The 19,907-nt window shown below is 40.8% G+C and overlaps 1 protein-coding gene across 1 annotated transcript in view; it reads left to right on the top strand.

Annotated features, from left to right (window-relative positions):
* The window catches only part of LOC108411071 (protein kinase C-binding protein NELL1), a 406,580-nt gene that overhangs the window by 260,265 nt on the left and 126,408 nt on the right, over positions 1 to 19,907 (top strand). The window contains exon 13 of the mRNA XM_017682451.2: positions 17,720 to 17,845. Coding sequence (XP_017537940.1) covers positions 17,720 to 17,845 — 126 coding nt within the window. The remainder of the gene's footprint in view (positions 1 to 17,719; positions 17,846 to 19,907) is intronic.

Genomic DNA, 19,907 nt, shown 5'->3' with positions numbered 1-19,907 from the left:
GCAGAGACGCCACACGCAGCTGTAGTGAATATATCGGGATTTCCAGTAGAAGAATCTTCCTGAGGTTTCTCCTCCAAAAGCCTGGCTGTATGCGAGAGCCGTTTAATATCCTGTATGGATAACCCACCGCACTCATACAGACCACTGAGGGTCATTACCGGAAACACTGCTGCAATTTACTTGCTTTGTTCTTATTAATCACTCGGAGGTTTTTGAAGGAGAATTCTAACAAATTTCCTCTCGGCGTAGTTTAATGGTTAAGATGTAAACAGAGCCATTCAGAGCGGTTTGCTGTGAAACGCTCTGTTCTAGAGAAACTTGGTCAGAATTGTTCATAGTGGTGGTGATGCGGTCCAGACATCTAGGTTTTGGTCTAAAACGTATATTTTTAAACCCATCCATGGTGAATGGACACATGCAGGACAGTGTGAAGCAAAATAGTCCTTTATTATGTAAAATTATTCATTATTTTGCCATCGTTATGGTAACATTTCTTATATTATAACATTCCATGAAAAGCTCAGAAGACAGGTGTGGGTTCACTGGTGGTCCCGGATGGTAAATAAAATGTCTATGTCTGTGTTGTTGTCATGGAGACCCCTGGTTCCCATCACCACCACTGTAAAGAAATCTGAACCATTTCAGACCAAACCCACTCAGAATCACTCTGATTACATCTCACACACTCAGTTATGGAGAAATTTGGTGGAATGTCCCTTTAACTGTGTTATGAATAAGACTAATGATTTGTGAAATTGCTATTTTACAACTTTCATATTGTTTACACCTTTTTTAGGATGTTAAAACGTTATAAACGGTACTTATTGTGTTCTTCTTATCATTATTCTAGAGTAAGAAAAAATGCAATACTATTCCTCCTACAGCTTTTGATCTAGAACCACAAAACTTTGCAGGGCACACATTAGCAACCACCTGCAATACCATAACAACCTATCAACGCTTCAACAACCAATTAGGATAGCATATTAACAACCTTAGAAAACACTTAGCAACCTCCAGGGGTTGCATAGCAATGGCCTAGCAACACCTTAGCAACCACCTGGAACAGGATACCAACACCTAGCAACACCTTAGCAACTGTGTGGGATAGCATACCAACACACAGCAACACCTTAGCAATGACTTGGGATAGCATAGCAACAGCTTAGCCATGCCTTAGCAACCATCTAACCACCACCAAGCTGGAGTGCCATGGCAACACAATAGCAACAACCTGGAATTATCATATAAACTCAAATGAGCCATTAAAAACAACCTTTTGAAGCATTTTTATCTGGCTTAAATTTTCTTCATAAGTGTTCTTTATTGTTGTCATTTGCAGTTTTATCGTAATTTATCATTTAATTTAATGTAATTTATAATTACACAGTTTTCCTGATTAATTACATAGTTTCATTTGATTGATCAAATTACTAACACTAATGTGAAATGGATAAAGTGTAGAATCTGCACTTTCCTCACCGTTTCTCCTCTTTCGTCAGTGACCTGCGAGTCATAAAATAATTCATACAAACCAGCATGATTTTTGTCATTTCTGATAATGCGGCTTCAGTGCGATATTCAGATTGCGGGTTTTGCCGCCTCTGCTGCTGACGCTCGTATGGCTGGAGAAGTCAGTTACATTACAGATAAAACTGTTTCCACTATTACAGAAACCTTATGAAAGTGGAGGAAGCCGTATGAAAGGTAATATTTTTCCTATCTCCAGGTTGGCGAGTGCTGAATGCTTACAGATGCGCCGTGAGAGAGAGCGCGCTCTCCGCTCTGTATTGGTTGTGATTTATAGGGTTGAATATGAGTTTGTGTGTGGATGGTAAACTGCTCCTGGCTGGAGTGGTGGGAGTGAGCTTAGATCATTTACACACTTTATCTCTGAGAACGGCTCTTCTTTGACGGTTCGGTTAAACTTTTCTGCGCCAAAATCACTTTATAGAAGCTCAGATAAGAGCTCTCCACATCCTTTAGAGACTCGGACCTTTTCTAAATCCAGTATATACTCCTTTAATATGAGACTTTTTTTTTTATCTTTGCTTAGTCTTCCTCTACTGCTCCTGAATGAAAAGCTGAAATATGAAGCAGAGGCTCACAGTCTGCTGCTGAAACTGAGAGCTGAAGATTGAAAAGAAGAAATTCGCTGCTTCTTCACTCGTTTGCATTTATTTGGATAGAGTGAAACGGGGGATAAACGGGGATGTGGGATGAACCCATATCGTGCAGCAGATTCTTTTCAGTGTGTGTGTATGTGTGTGTTAGATGTCCAAAAGTGTGTGAACTGTGTTGCACAAGGTTTGGGTGAGTTTATACTGAAGTCTGTGTGTGAAGTCTTTAGTTTACACTGGTTTCAAACTATTCTTTTACTAAATTTGGCCGCAAATCTGTAAGTCGTGTCATAACATAAGGATAACGTGTTCAGAACTAATCAGCAAACCCTGCACCCTTGGACACATGAGGGCAGTTTGCGCCACCTTTTTCAGTGAAAAAACAAAATATTCAGCATAGAAGAGAACAACGTGTGCAAGTTAAACAGAATAAAACGAATTAGGTATAACCTTTGCCTGTTTATTCTTTAATATTTCCTCGAAAAACCAAATATGCAGCATTTAAAACGACAGTTTCTGGCTAACCAACACAACAGCAGCCCCAGTTCAGCCATTTGTGCAGCTGAGTCTCACTGTGCTGGAGCTATGGGTGTTTAGTTTTGTGTTTAAACCACTGCGATGATTAAAGCTCTGAATGAAATAAACAGTGTACAGCGTTTAGAAGGTTGGATAGTGTAGTGGTTAACACCTCTGCCTTCTACACTGTAGACTGGGGTTCAATCCCCACCTGGGCGAACACCCTACACTATACCAATAAGAGTCCTTGGGCAAGACTCCCAACACCGCCTTGGCCTCCCTGTGTAAAATGATCCAACTGTAAGTCGCTCTGGATAAGAGCGTCAGCCAAAATGCCGTAAATGTAAATGTAAAGTTTTAGCTTAGATAACCAAAAAAAATCATCTTTTTGGTCTTTTGAGTGTGATTATTTGCCTTGACGTTCCCATAACTTTTCCCATAAAGTGAGGCTTTTTCCATAACAGCACCAACAATCACAGCCTCAGCCTATAAAGTGGACAGAATAACTAATTTGATCTGAAATTGAGCGTAGGCACCCACATCCTCACTAAAGGATACAGCCTGTCCCTTAACACCCGCCCGCGAATGTTATTCCCATCACCCTGCTCCAAGCACTCCAAGCGAGTTTCATCACAACTCACACCTGCTTAGTGGAGCTGTAAGTATTTAGTATGTACTAGCCCCTATGTATAAACTAATTTGTGTGGCGCTGCCCGTATTTGATTTAGTAATAATAAACCTACCTTTGAACTGGTGCAAGCAGCCACTGCTCTCCCAGAGTTTCTTCCGTAATGAAGGGTGTTACTGTTGAGTTTGTGCTGCAGTAACAGCCTCTGCTCTTCTGGGAGGCTTTACGCTATGTTAGAACATTGCTTTGAGGATTTGATTCAACATTAGTGAGGTCTGGTACTGATGTTGGATGGTCAGTTCTGGATCAATCAAACTCATCCCAAAGGTATTGGCTGGAGCTCCATCACTCCAGAGAGCACTGTTTGTTCCACTGCTCCACAGCCCAGTGCTGGGAGCTTTAAACCCCTGGACAGTGAGTGTAGATATAAGCTCAGTAACTAATAAGGTGGCCAGTGAGTGTATGTAGATATAGACATGGGAATACACAGTATAAAACGAGTCAGTTTGCTTATTAAAGCTTTTTTTTTTCCTAGTCACAGATGTGACCCACGCAGAAGTATGAGCAAGGTTATTAGTATGTGTCTCTGTTATGCCAGGAGACAGACAGTAAATATATGAGTGTTTTGGCCTCGTTTGTCTCTGTGGTCTTGTCCTGCTTTAGTTCTGCTCACTCTGGCTGTGAAGCAGTGAACCAATGGCCAGATCTGAACTGACCAAATCACACAGGACTCTCAGGAACTTCATACTTCAGCCTGAAGTTCTCATTTCACCTGAACAAATCATTTGCTCATGGCCCGTGGAAAAAAAATGTCTAATGCAATTTAACTCTCTAATCTTCTTTGTATGTCTGTATCCTAAAAGCTTAAAGAGGTCCCTTTGTGCTTTTTTCCGTTTTTCTCTTTGCTTTAGTGTGTTGTGTCTTTTTTATGCATGTAAATGTTCTTTGGAGTCCCAAAGCTCAGTGTTCCCTCCAGGGAGAGAAACTCCCACACTTTCTCAGCTGCCTCGTTGGAATGCCAGCCAACTCAGTTTATATCACAATACCTACATTTAGAGCCGGTTATTCATTCAGTCTAATGAGAAACTGTAGAACGGACTCGGTTTATATCACAATACCTACATTTAGAGCCGGTTATACATTCAGTCTAATGAGAAACTGTAGAACAGACTCTGTTTATATCACAATACCTACATTTAGAGTCGGTTATTCATTCAGTCTAATGAGAAACTGTAGAACGGACTCGGTTTATATCACAATACCTACATTTAGAGTCGGTTATTCATTCAGTCTAATGGGAAACTGTAGAACGGACTCGGTTTATATCACAATACCTACATTTAGAGTCGGTTATTCATTCAGTCTAATGAGAAACTGTAGAACGGACTCGGTTTATATCACAATACCTACATTTAGAGCCGGTTATACATTCAGTCTAATGAGAAACTGTAGAACAGACTCGGTTTATATCACAATACCTACATTTAGAGTCGGTTATTCATTCAGTCTAATGAGAAACTGTAGAACGGACTCGGTTTATATCACAATACCTACATTTAGAGTCGGTTATTCATTCAGTCTAATGAGAAACTGTAGAACAGACTCGGTTTATATCACAATACCTACATTTAGAGCCAGTTATTCATTCAGTCTAATGAGAAACTGTAGAACAGACTCGGTTTATATCACAATACCTACATTTAGAGCCGGTTATTCATTCAGCCTAATGAGAAACTGTAGAACGGACTCGGTTTATATCACAATACCTACATTTAGAGCCGGTTATTCATTCAGTCTAATGAGAAACTGTAGAACAGACTCGGTTTATATCACAATACCTACATTTAGAGTCGGTTATTCATTCAGTCTAATGAGAAACTGTAGAACGGACTCGGTTTATATCACAATACCTATATTTAGAGCCGGTTATTCATATTCATTTCTCTATTTGACTTCTGTTGTGTTGAATATGGAAGTGTAATAAGGGTCTGTTGTTCTAAAATAAAGGAAACAGTAAAAATTATAGTAAATTTATTCTAAGATTGGACTCTTCCTGTGTTGGACTACATTAATTACCCTGGAAAGAGGCTTTGGATCCAAGTCCAGAACGTTGTTTCTGAGTGGATGTTTACATGTGACCTTCATCACCTGCCCTGAAGAGCAATCACCAATCAGTGGGTGTCATTGTCCTCAGAGAATCCTCCTCTGCTCCAGCAATTACGGCCGCCGTTGATTACAGATTACAGTGGATGGAGGAGGTGCTGTTTAATGAAGCCTCTGTGCTGGATGTCTTCATTAGAGGCAGCTGTGGAGTCTGAAAATTAGATTTACGTGAGGATGAGGCTGCTGCTGGAGCTCTCACACCAGAGGAAGCAAGTATTGATTGTGGCTGAATTAGCGTCAGCCGTGCAGCAGCTGGGCGTGGATGTGTTGGGATGTGGATTACTGAAGCCGGTGTTTTATTGGATGCACAAGCGTGTCTCAGAAATGCTTATTTGGGTGCTATAAAGCTCCAGACGACGGGTACAATAGCAGCCAGCGGCCCATCTGTACGTAGACGTTTCTCATCATCCACTGCTCTAGTAATAGCTTGAAAACGATAAGCCATTATAGTTAGCTATTTTACTTTTGCTTGATTCGGTGTGTGAGATGTAAACAGTGATTCAGAGTGGTTTGGTTTGAAATTGCTGATTTCTTTACAGTGGTGGTGTTAGGAGCCAGGGGTTGCCATGAATAAATCAAATCAAATTTATTTGTATAGCACTTTTTACAATGGATATTGTCACAAAGCAGCTTCACAGAATTCCAGAAAAGACAAAGTTTTAACAAGAATGTAAAAAATGTCAAAGCTTAAAAACTTACAACCCTCCCAGTGGGCAAGCCAGGGGCGACAGTGGCAAGGAGAACCTCCCTCAGAACTGAGGAAGAAACCTTTGGAGGAACCAAGGCTCACCAGGGGGGACCTATCCTCCTCTGGTCAGACTACCTACAGAGTTATTATACTACTATATTAATAGCAGTAATATTGGTATTAGGAATAACTAGGAGTCTATGAGAACATCAGTGTAGGGTGGGCAGCTAGTCCAAGGCAGGTGGTGGTAGCTGGGACGTGGGCAGCTGGTCTGAAGTGGGCAGCAGGAGGGCTCGACAGTCAGTCGTCCTTCAGTGTCCGGCCGGACATGTGGGCGGTCGTTTACTCGGAAAAAAGCACGGAGAGGGAATTAGTTTTATTTTACTACAAGTCAAATGGGTCAGTGAGAAATTGGGTTTTCAGAAAGAGTCTTAATGAAAAGGGCTTGATGTCAATTTTTATACTTGCATGTATCTTTGCGTTAATATCACTTGTATACATGCATTTTCTGTCTAAACGATAGTGTGTTATAAAAGCTTATTAGTTATTAAGTTATTAGTTATTAAACTGTGGTAAGTTATTAAAGTTATTAAACTGTGTTGGTCCGGTTGCACCATCTGACTGACTGGTTGAGCCGCCTGACTTTTCATACTAATTTCAAGTTAAACATGCATCTACTTAGACAATCATATAAGCTTTGACCTTGAAATTGAGTTTATATTTATATTTTGTCAAAAAAATAAACATTATAATAATCTCCTGAGGTCAGACCACCTGACATGGGAAACTGAATCATTCCAACCACGACTCAGTCACATTTTTACTAGATTTGTGTCCCTGGCTTTGCACCATGAAGGTGACTTGGGGATCTTATGATGCAATACCCTAGCCCCTGTGTTGTAAAAGCATGTCAAAATAAAAGTCCTTCACTTTTAGTTGTGCCACCTTACTTTTGCGGAAGTGGAACTTGCAGACAAAACTTTTGAGCACTTTTAAAGTCGTCTTATTCTGTAATTGTGTATTTTTTTTCCAAGTTTTCAAACACAACATTATGCCAAACGATCTCATTTAGAATTATATAAATAAATCACCTTTTCATGATTGTATGTTTGGATGGTTGCACCACCTCTTTTTTTTTTTTTTTTTTTTTTTTTTTTTTTTTTTTACTTTTGGAGGGAAAAGAAGCTAAAATTAATTTTATATGGATGAACGAAAAAAAAAGAAATTGTTGAATATGTTGATATATAGCATGTATTTATTACTTGCATGTCATGTCAATGACCCAGATATGGTCAGAGTACAATGACTGTGTATGGTCAGAGTAGCTGATATAATGGGCGGTGAGTGTTGATACTAGGGGGTGTTTCTATTAAAATGCTCGGTGGGTGTACGTTACATTTATGCTGCATCCATACAAGGTTTTTGATTCCTTGGGACTTTCATTACTAATTGTAAGTTAATTCTTAATATAGTACAAATGCACCGTCAAGTATTTAGCAGCTATTTGCTTAATAAGGGTAATAAAAGCTTTATAATGTGCATTTATAATGTGTCCCTATACTCTTACCCACACTGTAAATGTTCATATTTTGTTGAAAATGGGGTTACGCTGCCGCTGCTGTAGACGATAAGACAAAGTGTTTCCTGTATGATGAAGTGCAGACGGGGGTCCAGACGGCTGGTGTCGGGGTCGGTTCAGTCTGAGTCTGGTCTGGTGCGGAGGGAGGTTGTGTTGTCATGCTGAGGTGAGTTATTTCAGGAACACGGGGTCCTGCTCCTCCTCCACTGGGGGATCTGTTGGAGGATGCTCTGTTTCTGCGCCTGCTGTAATGAGTTTCCTCCTCACACTTCCCCCAAACCTACCACCAAATGACACAGAAGCTACATGACCAATGTTCTTGAAGCGCTTGCCCTGCCCCTTCACTCGAGGGCTGCAGGTGTTATTGCATGTGTTAGAGCCTGAGAGAACACATCAACGCAGAAACAAACAAAGATGGAAACGTTTTATGACAACAGTAAGCATGTGTGCCTTTAGGAATACGGTAGCATGGACAGAAGAGCATGACCGTAGCTAAAAACACTGTTCAGTATACAGTGGCCTGAATTCCGTCTGTATTTTAGTCCATGTTCATAGATAACAGTGGGTCATACAGTGTGAGGAACCACATAATCAAGTCTATTAAAGATTACCGAACATCTCCACATGCTTTGACACAAATATCTGAGGACTTGGGGCTGCAGGTAGCATTAGAAAACGCCAACAAACTCAGGAAATGCACAGACTGAGTATGTTGTTGATGTCATATGTAATAATGTACAGCTCAGTGTATTACTTGCATTGTTGCAGCCCTGATCTCTATGTTGATCAGATGTTCTTATCCAGAGCTAGAAGTTAAAAAGTTAGAAGATCTGAGTGGTTGGAGGTCTTTCTCCTGCTGCATCAGATGGGGGAGGAAAAGGCAGCCGGCTGCAGAGTGGAAATGTTGTCATTTCAGCAGGTGACGCATGTATTTCTCTCGGCAGCTTATGTGTCCTGCAGGGATGACATTCAGGGTCGCTGTGAATTTGGCGGTTGAGATTGCTCTGACATCATGTAGCGTCTGCAAAGAAAGGAATGCGATTGGAAAACGGCGCAAGATGTTGTTTTGAGTTAGCTTACTTGGAAAAGGGCCACTGGCATCATGAAGGACCCCACTCACCCAGCACACACACACTTCGTCCCGCTCCCCTCAGGTAGGAGGCTGCGGAGCATTAAGAGTGAAACAACCAGACTGATGAACAGCTTCTTCCCTGAAGCCGTAAGACTCTTAAACTCCAATTAGATGTCACTGCAACTTCACTTCATGTCCACTTATTTATCTCTGCTGCTGGACTCAACCAGTGCCCCCACTATATCACCCCTACACGACACTCTACACATGTCACTTTATACATCACCAGTATTAAGATGTACACCTTCTACCTCGTACTCATGCTGCTGTGGTTCATGCTGCTGTTATTTGCACCTTCTATTTATTGTTTGTCACTTTTGGGAGTTTAACTGGACCGAGAGTGCGTTTCATTCCCCCCCCATGTACCGCATGTGATGTGAATGACAATAAAAGCCTTATCTTATCTCTTATCTTATGTGTCCTCAACACATTAGACTAGTGGCACGTTGGACTGCAGTTGGGCTGTGTGTGCGATGACTGACTGATCTCCAGGAAAACCCAATATTTGCACCATATTCTGTGTAATACGCGTCTAAAAAAACTTCCAATTAGAGATGATTGAACACTCGTGATATGAAGACTATAAAGGATGATTAACTGCTTTAAACTGATGAGCGATTAAGAGATATTAGTGCCGACATCTGTCGCCAGTACTAATTGACTGGAAATAAATGAGTCATAACATATACATTTTTTTTCCCCCAACTATATTAGTGCTGTTTGAATGGCAGCATAGAATTTTTTTCAGTTTTGCAATATTAACACTTCTGTTTACAGCTGACGGCTGACACCCTGGCATATTTAATGCACCTGCGCAGAAAGGAAGCTCTACAGCAGGACCTGCAATATGCAAGACTGTAAAACTCGCATAAAAACCGAAGTGTATTATTTAAATGTCAGCTGCTCTGTCATTGGCTGGACTGAAGGCCTTACATGTTAGATTAACTACCACCATAATCAGAAAGTGGTAGACTAACCAATCACCCTTTGATTTATAATGGGTCTAACCAGAGAAAAGTCTCTCTAGTGCTTTTGGACGTTCTAGATAATATTCTAAGCAGGTTCTGGCTAGTTGTTAAGAATGTTAAACAGCAGTGGCAGCTCTGTGTCTGGGCTCTTTACTAAAGGAGTCACTGTAAAACTTATACATGCAAGCTTAGATATACGATAATGTCTGTTAAAGCTGGTCCTATGATGTGTCTGTTGTTGTTCTAAAAGATATTTAATACTTTAATTGCTGCAGAGGTATTATTTTATATCTATTTGTTCAGCTAATCAGCCAATTTTAATTTTGAAACTGTTTATTGTGTTTTAAGTTTTTTTTTCCTACTAAATTTTCTTAAAATTAACATTATTTTTAGCTGTTGGCTCAGCTACTTTCTAAACGAGGGTCATGCTGAATGTACATCCAGTTTAAATGAAGGTCGATTGATTTTGTGATGAGCTAAATACAGCCTATGATCTTTCAGCTTCTTTACATTTCAAATAAACAGCAGCAATGCCAGCATTCATCACGTAACTGATGAAAAAGAACAGATAAAATGGCACGTTTTTTCATCAGCTGCAAAGGGTTCGTTGTGATTTGTGTTATGCAAGAAAGAGAAAACGGCTCCATGTGAATCCAATTCACACACAGAGAATTAGTGGATATTTGTGAAGTGTAATAAATTAAACAAGAAGCAGATTTTTGTCCTTGTGGCTTTGATGACTCATGCTTTCATCTTCTGACTATCGGTTCTGCCACCTTCACTCACGCTGTTGTTCTGCATCAGCTTCGCTCTCGGATCCGACGATTCTAGAACGAATGTTCTTATGTCCACCTTCACCGTTTCGTGAATCTGACCTTGGTTCTGAAGTCTGAGTGCAAGAAGTTCACGCTAACCTGCATGTTCCTGTCCTCGGCTAATGTAATCACCCCGATGGAAATTTTATTGGCCCTCAATGCTGCTTTGATATTAGCAGTAATGGCTCACCACCTCAGCGCCTTTCAAGGGCACTCCAGTCCCGAATGTGGGCCGGCAGCTCGAGTGGACCGTAATTGCCGAGCACTTTTGCTTAGTGCCACTTTTCTCCTATGGACTTAATTTCCACGACACAGGATCTACATCAAAGTGTCCAAGAAGGTTCTCCATCCAGAGAATACAGATGACTTTGCATTGGTCCATTAAAATGGATCTTTTTTTCTGTCCAGGCAGTAAGATTCAAACACTTTTGGCAAAAAATGGTTCTGCCTCACCACACTTGATCCAGCTCATGAGTGGCTGGAAAATTAGGTGATGAGCTGGATCGAGTGTGCTGAGGTGGAAAACTGAAATTTGTGAAGTGCTGAGGGCCCAAGAGCAAGATTAAGCGACATTACTTTAGGATAAAACATTCCTTAGTGGAAAGAAAATGAGACAAAGTATAGATGGTTTCATTTTAAAGTATTTACCTGTACGCTGTACTTGGGACAGTGTAGAAAAGAGGTGAGGAAGAGGGTGCAGGCAGGATGGAGTGGGTGGAGACGGGTGTCAGGGCTGATGTGTGACAGAAGGATAGCAGCAAGAGTGAAAGGGAAGGTCTACAAGACAGCAGTGCGTCCTGCTATGATGTCTGGTTTGGAGACTGTGGCTCCGTCTAAAAGACAGGAGGCTGAGCTGGAGGTGGCGGAGATGAAGATGCTGAGATTTCCGTTGGGAGTGACACGGATGGACAAGATTAGAAGTGAGCAGATCAGAGGGACGGTGAAGGTGGAGCAGTTTGGAGATAAAGCCTGAGAGGCCAGGTTGAGATGGTTTGGACATGTGTTGAGGAGGAATAGTGGATATATTGGGCAAAGAATGTTGGAGATGGAGCTGCCGGGTAGAAGGAGAAGAGGTAGACCTCAGAGAAGGTTTATGGATGTAGTGAAGGTGGACATGGAGATGGTTGGTGTGAAAGTAGAGGAGGCAGTGGATAGGGCGAGATGGAGGCAGATGATCCGCTGTGGCGACTCCTAAAGGGAGCAGCCGAAAGAAGAAGACCTGTATGCTGTACTTGCCCTCAGTACTTCAACATCCAGGACCTCCTTTGAGGTCCATCATCATCCGCTGTAAGGGCCGGAACAATGGATTTCCAATAAAGGAGAACTTGTTTCTGGAGACTAAGCTCTTAAAATTACAACCATATATATCTTGTTGAAACGTTCTTTAATTTCTCTTATCGCAGCACGTTCTCGATGGCTGTGACCTTTTAGCTGCGACTTGCTTAATCTATAAGTGTATGAACAGAGAACTTGTATAAAGGAGACTTATTGCTCTTTACTGTCTTCCAGGTTTTCTAATGCTAGAGGGCGCTCTCGAGCGAGTCCAAAACGAATGAGTTAACATGGAGCATTTGAGCAGAATTGTGTTTTATATAGTTTATAAATGCTTAAACATGTATAAAGAATATATTCATGTCCTGAATACAGAACAGCATAGAACATTAGAACACTCCTGTTATTATATTATAATTGTTTTTGAACTCTATACTTGTCAGGAGTTTGAAACGGCGCCTTGTATACATTCATGACATTGGTGAGTGTGAACAGCCAATCAGCTGCTCTGCTTCCCAACCAATCAGGGCTTAGTAGCAGTCATGTTCTCCAGCCCAAAAACCCGTTTGCTGTAGAAAATTGGAAACATACGGATGGGTTTTCTGTGTTTTTAGTGAAAAAAAAAATCCTTATCCTTTCTAAAATTAAAGGAAAGTTCTGGGTGATTAGAAATTATTTTAACTTATTATTTTTAGCCGTTTAGCAGCTCCCGTTCATTGAGGACACGCTCGTGGGCGACCTCTGGCGTTTTGCGTTCTGTTTTTGATGTAACGGGGAAACAGAAAGAGGACAGACTCCTCACAAACCGGCTCTGGTTTGATTCAAACCACATTTCCATTGTAAATCATGTTGTGAAAAGGTGTGAAAAGGCTGTCGTGATTCATATTAAACTGAGTGTGTCCTTGAGCTTTGATGCTTTTGGGTCATTTGTTCTTTAACGCTCCTCAAAGCTTTGAGGATGAGCACAAACAAGCTTCGTTGAGGTGACGGTGGGATTGTAAAAGGGGACATAAGAGAAAAAACCCTACTGCCACTGCAGTGGTAGTCATATCGGGTCGTAAGTCATATCAGGCCACTTCTTCAGGTCATCAAGGGGGCAGTCGTGGGCTGGAGGTTAGGGAACCAGCCCTGTGACCGGAAGGTTGCGGTTCGATCCCCTCGGCTGACAGTCCGTGACTGAAGTGCCCTTGAGCAAGACACCTAACCCCCAACTGCTCCCTGGGCACCATGGATTGGGTTGCCCACTGCTCCAGGCAAGTGTGCTCACTGCCCCCTAGTGTGTGTGGTCACTAGTGTGCATGTCTGTGGGTGTTTCACTGCACGGATGGTTAAATGCAGAGGTCTAATTCCACAGTGTGTAAACACAGACGAATGGTTGTTAATTCTTCTGTTCTGTCATCCCACTCGGCAGTAGTACCCCGCCTGGGTAAGCACCCTGCACTATACCAATAATAGTCCCTGGGCAAGACTCCTAACACCACCTTCACCTACCTGTGTAAAAAAAACAAAAAAAAAAAAACAATCAAATTGTAAGTCTCTCTGGATAAGAGCGTCAGCCAAATGCCATAAATGTAAATGTAAATAGTCTGTGGATAACCGTTTACCATTTACTGTTTATCATTTACCATTTACCATTTACCGTTTACCATTTACCATTTACCATTTACTGTTTATCATTTACCATTTACCGTTTATCATTTACCATTTACCGTTTACCATTTACTGTTTATCATTTACCATTTACCATTTACCGTTTACTGTTCACTGTTTATCATTTACCGTTTACTGTTCACTGTTTATCATTTACTGTTTACCGATTACCATTTTACCGCTTACCGTTCACTGTTTATCATTTACCATTTACTGATTACCATTTACCGTTTACCATTTACTGTTTACCGTTTACTGTTCACTGTTTATCATTTACCGTTTACCGCTTACCGTTCACTGTTTATCATTTACCATTTACCGTTTACCATTTACTGTTTACCGTTTACTGTTCACTGTTTATCATTTACCGTTTACCGATTACCGTTCACTGTTTATCATTTACCATTTACCGATTACCATTTACCGTTTACCATTTACCGTTTACCGTTCACTGTTTATCATTTACCGATTACCATTTACCGTTTACCATTTACTGTTTACCGTTCACTGTTTATCATTTACCGTTTACTGTTTATCATTTACCATTTTGGTGCTCTATTGCTTTTGCTAAGTGTTACCATGACAGCCACGAATAACGCGGTTCACATATCGAATGGAAGTCTTACACAAAACAGGAAGTATGATTATTATTATAATTATATTACTTACCCTTGCGTTCCAAAATAAGGTGGATAGCACATTCCTAAAAAATAAGGTTCTTAATGGTTCTTCGCTTGGTGCTGAAAAGCCATTATAGAACCTTTGCCTTTTGTGCTTGGAAAAGTTTCTTCATATTTACAAAACAGTTCCTTAAGAAACCGTCCGCTGAAAGGTTCTTGTGCTTCTAATGAACCAAAGGTGGTTCTTTTGTAGTGTAGAACACATTTTGGCACCTTTAGAGTACCCATTAAACTGTGATGACTTCTAACAGAGTTAGAACCCCTTGTGTTGCTGCATAAAGCCATATGGAAACGGTTCTTTGAGAAACTTGGTTCTCAGTCATTGAGATTATACATGATGGTTGTAACAGGTCTAATAAAACATCCCGAACTCAGCTATTAATTATTGTATAAATAATTATTTATACTATGTTATTTTGAAAACTGCATAGAGGTGAATATCGCATTAGAACAGCACACATACAAAACGATTTTTCTGGACTGGGGAACCGTTTCTGGGTTTAAATGGTTCATGTTGCAGCTCTACATATTAGCATGTTCTTCATTAAGTGAAGAACCCTTTTTCAGACTATAAAACCCCCGATTTTAAGAGTAAAGAACCATTTTTTTTAATCACTAAGGACCCCTGTATAACATTTTTAAGACTAAATACTCTTATTTTAAGAGTAAAGAACCTTTCTAAGACTAAGGATTCCCTTTATTAAGTAACACTTTTAAAGACTTTTAAAAAACCTTTAAGACTAAAGACCCCCTTTTTTTTTAAACAAAGACCCCTTTTTAACATTAACAATTACTTTTTTTTGTTTGTTTTTAAGATGAATGAACCCTTTTTAAGATAAAAAAATGCCTTTTTAAGAGTAAAGAACCCTTTCTTTAGACTAAAGACACTTAGAGAGCGTAGAACCCATTTTAAGAGTATTTCCATGTGCGTTCCGTCTGGGCAGGTTTTCTGGTGACATTTGCCGTGTACCGGCGGCGCGGTTGGTGGTGCCTTTATTTCATTTGTGTGTTGATGCGTTTAAAGGTTACTGTAGAAGTAGGTGTGAAATGTAAAGCAGAACCGGAGTGTAATCTAATTGTGCTCAGAGAAGCATGTCTGCTAGAAACGGATGTCATTTTCTGCTGTTTGTGACGGAGAACAGCCTCCCGCGTGGGTCCCGGCATGTCCGCGGCTCGGAGCGGTCCGTCAGTGACTCGGGCTGATCTGTGTTCTGCGGGTTCTCTGCGATGAACGATCTCTTCAAATCAGGACCTGCTTGATCTGTGTGTGGAGTGGAATCTCTGAACTCACTATGATTTGATTCATTTACGATTCATTGTGGAGTGAATCGAATGATTCATCTAGAACCCTTGAAAAGTTTCTTCACTTCTCATTTACAAAACGGTTCCTTAAGGAACCATCCGCTGAGAGGTTCCACAGGTGGTTCTTCTATGGCATTCGTAGAACATATTTGGGCATCTTTAGTTTTAATAAATAAACAAACTGCCGTGACTTGTAACTGAAGCAGGATCTCTTTTGTTGCTATGCAGAACCATATGTAAAAGGTTCTTGGAAGAATTAGGTTCTCGGTCATTGAGATTATGCATGATGCTAGTAATAGATAAATTAATAAAACAAATTGAATCATTATTCTATAAACAATTATGAATAATTATTGTGAAGACGGTAGAGGCGACTATAGCGTAATTAGAACAGCACAAGTACAAAGAACCCTTTATTCTGTAATGAAGAGCAGTTTCTGAAGAACATTTTTAATTCGTTAAAGTTTTTTAAGATGTACATAACTAAGACTCTTTGATTTGTGTGTGGAGCATAAATCTCTGAACTAATAATGATTTGATTCAATTATGACTCATTACGGAGTGAATCAAATGATTCAAATGATTCAGACGCTCCGGTTTCATCATGATTTAATTCATTCTTTTGGTTTGTAAAAATACGCCTAATGCACAAATATGACCACAGGAACCATTTACACAATAAATAGGCAGACAGAACAAGAAGCTGGCAAATAGGCTGAGGTGCCAGAATGTAACTGCTGTGCCATTTAAGGCGGAACTGAAAATTAGAACAAGAAGCAGGCAAATAGGCTGAAGTGCTGGAATGTAACTGCTGCACTATTTAAGGTGTAACAGGAAAAGTAGACTTAAAAGATGGAAAAGGCGCCATAATGTACCTCTTGCATCACTTAAGTTGGTATGAGAAAATTAGAACAAGAAGCTACTGAGTAGGCTGAGGTGCCAGAATGTAACTGCTGCATCATTTAAGGTGGAACGGGAAAATTAGAACAATAAGCTGGCAAATAGGTTAAGGCATCAGAATGTAACTGCTGTACTATTTAAGGCGGAACAGGCAAGTTGGAACAAAAAGCTGGAAAACAGGTCAAGATGATCCTTTATTAGCCCTACAGTGGGGAAATTCGCAATATAAGGTGCCAGAATGTGACAGCTATACTATTTAAGGTGGAACGGGCAAGTTAGAACGAGAAACTGTGAAACGGGTTAAGACGCAAGATTGTAACTGCCGCATCATTTAAGGTGGAATGAGACAATTAGATAAAGAAGCTGGAGAGAAAGAACCTGCCTTCATTTTCATTCAAGGCAGCAAGTATTTTCAGAGCAGTGGGCTTTTGCGATAACAGGCTTTGCTTTAACTACCATACTTAGCCAGCTGTGCTTCTAACTAACATTGACAGAATTATAAAAAAATCCACATGAGCTGGTTTATAATTTGCAAGCTGTAAAAACACTGCAAATGTATACATTAGCTGATCAATATACAGTGTAGGACTCGTCACTTCCCGTTATCAAAGATTGTTGTTGCACTCGTTTTGTGCTCATTCATGTACGTTTGTGTCCTTAACCTGGCAACCCGTATGGGCTTCGAGTCTGGGGAGGGGGGCAGACAACGCCTCCAGGAGCCTGGAATGGTTGGAGAAAAAAGGGTTAAATTATTAAAACAACTAACAGAAAATTGTCCAATCAGGATGGTTTGATATGTAGGTGTACAGTTTAGGTGCTCTCTCATTGGTTAGGACTTCAGGAGCTGTAAGCGAACACGTCACTCGAGTCCCTCTGTAGGTTCTAGATACATAACTGTGAATGTGAGTCATAGTCTAGGCAGGTTCTGGTTAGTTGTTAGGGGAAAAAAGCAGCTCTGTCAGGGCATACAGATACAGATCGGATCGAACATATGGGATTTTGACAAGGTTTTAATGTCCATGCTTGATCTAGTGTTTAAACGCAACATTGGAAATCCCATAAGGGGACTAATAGAAACATCTTTTGTGGCCTGAGCTGCAGGCCTAGCTCCAATAGCCAAACCTCCCCACTGAGTAATATGTATGTATCGTTACTGTATTTATGTTGGCTGAGAATTTTATTTTACTCCTTTGCCCCAAAACATGAACCCAGTTTATTATAAACGATTATGTTCTAAAATTAGTGCAGTTGAATGATCACCTTCATATTGACCACTGATGTATTTTTATCCTCTTTCTTTGTGCAGATATAGACGAGTGTTCCACTCAGATGCATTACTGTCAGGCCAACACGGCGTGCGTGAACCTGCCGGGTGGGCATCGCTGTGACTGCCTGCCCGGATTCACCAGGGTGGACGACTTCTCCTGCACAGGTACAACACACACACACACACACACACACACACACTCACGCATCTATACACACTTATTAAGACTGTGTTATACATAGCAGATATCTAAATCTTCATTAGTATCATTTTTGTCTGGTGTCTGCAAAAGTTGGTCATCATATTACATGTTTCGTTACACAGAATCTACAGGGAACAAACATAATCCTCCTGAATTTAATGAGCATGTTTCATCTCTGGGGCCAGTTTGTTCTCAGGGGAATTTTGCTTTCCCCTTAAAGAATTCTTCAAACCCACTTCAAATTAGGGGGCCAGCTGATGAATAGTACAACGCACAGTACAGAATCTAATAGCTTACATAAAACACAGCAGAGCAAATCACTCCCTCACCATCCCCTCTGTCACTATTAGTAGTTTTCCCACTACTGCAGGTGTGGTTATGTTAGGTGTGTTACAGGTGTGGTTATGTTAGGTCAGGTGTGTTGCAGGTGTGCTTATGTTAGGTTAAGTGTGTTACAGGTGTGGTGATGTTAGGGCAGGTGTGTTACAGGTGTGGTTATGTTAGGTTAAGTGTGTTACAGGTGTGGTTATGTTAGGTTAGGTGTGTTACAGGTGTGGTTCTGTTAGGTTAAGTGTGTTACAGGTGTGGTTAGGTTAGGTGTGTTACAGGTGTGCTTATGTTAGGTTAAGTGTGTTACAGGTGTGGTGATGTTAGGGCAGGTGTGTTACAGGTGTGGTTATGTTAGGTTAAGTGTGTTACAGGTGTGGTTATGTTAGGTTAGGTGTGTTACAGGTGTGGTTCTGTTAGGTTAAGTGTGTTACAGGTGTGGTTAGGTTAGGTGTGTTACAGGTGTGGTTCTGTTAGGTTAAGTGTGTTACAGGTGTGGTTAGGTTAGGTGTGTTACAGGTGTGGTTATGTTAGGTTAGGTGTGTTACAGGTGTGGTTATGTTAGGTTAAGTGTGTTACAGGTGTGGTTATGTTAGGTTAGGTGTGTTACAGGTGTGGTTCTGTTAGGTCAGGGGTGTTACAGGTGTGGTTCTGTTAGGTCAGGTGTGTTACAGGTGTGGTTCTGTTAGGTCAGGTGTGTTACAGGTATGGTTATGTTAGGTTAAGTGTGTTACAGGTGTGGTTCTGTTAGGTTAGGTGTGTTACAGGTGTGGTTCTGTTAGGTTAAGTGTGTTACAGGTGTGGTTATGTTAGGTTAGGTGTGTTACAGGTGTGGTTCTGTTAGGTCAGGTGTGTTACAGGTGTGGTTCTGTTAGGTCAGGTGTGTTACAGGTGTGGTTCTGTTAGGTTAAGTGTGTTACAGGTGTGGTTATGTTAGGTTAGGTGTGTTACAGGTGTGGTTCTGTTAGGTCAGGTGTGTTACAGGTGTGGTTCTGTTAGGTTAAGTGTGTTACAGGTGTGGTTCTGTTAGGTTAGGTGTGTTACAGGTGTGGTTCTGTTAGGTTAAGTGTGTTACAGGTGTGGTTATGTTAGGTTAGGTGTGTTACAGGTGTGGTTCTGTTAGGTCAGGTGTGTTACAGGTGTGGTTCTGTTAGGTCAGGTGTGTTACAGGTGTGGTTCTGTTAGGTTAAGTGTGTTACAGGTGTGGTTATGTTAGGTTAGGTGTGTTACAGGTGTGGTTCTGTTAGGTCAGGTGTGTTACAGGTGTGGTTCTGTTAGGTCAGGTGTGTTACAGGTGTGGTTATGTTAGGTTAGGTATGTTACAGGTGTGGTTCTGTTAGGTCAGGTGTGTTACAGGTGTGGTTCTGTTAGGTCAGGTGTGTCACAGGTGTGGTTCTGTTAGGTTAAGTGTGTTACAGGTGTGGTTATGTTAGGTCAGGTGTGTTACAGGTGTGGTTCTGTTAGGTTAAGTGTGTTACAGGTGTGGTTCTGTTAGGTTAAGTGTGTTACAGGTGTGGTTCTGTTAGGTCAGGTGTGTTACAGGTGTGGTGATGTTAGGTCAGGCGTGTTACATGGACATTGCACTTTGTTTGAAAAGTCCAGTTACCCTTTCCATTGTGTGAACATTTCACGATGAATCGATCAATTAAAACAGCTCAAAATTCCTTTAATTACAAGTTAATAATGTATGATTTTTAC

Source organism: Pygocentrus nattereri, chromosome 15, assembly GCF_015220715.1.
Source record: "Pygocentrus nattereri isolate fPygNat1 chromosome 15, fPygNat1.pri, whole genome shotgun sequence".
Lineage (NCBI taxonomy): Eukaryota > Metazoa > Chordata > Actinopteri > Characiformes > Serrasalmidae > Pygocentrus > Pygocentrus nattereri.
This window is presented reverse-complemented; position numbering and strand designations above follow the sequence as displayed.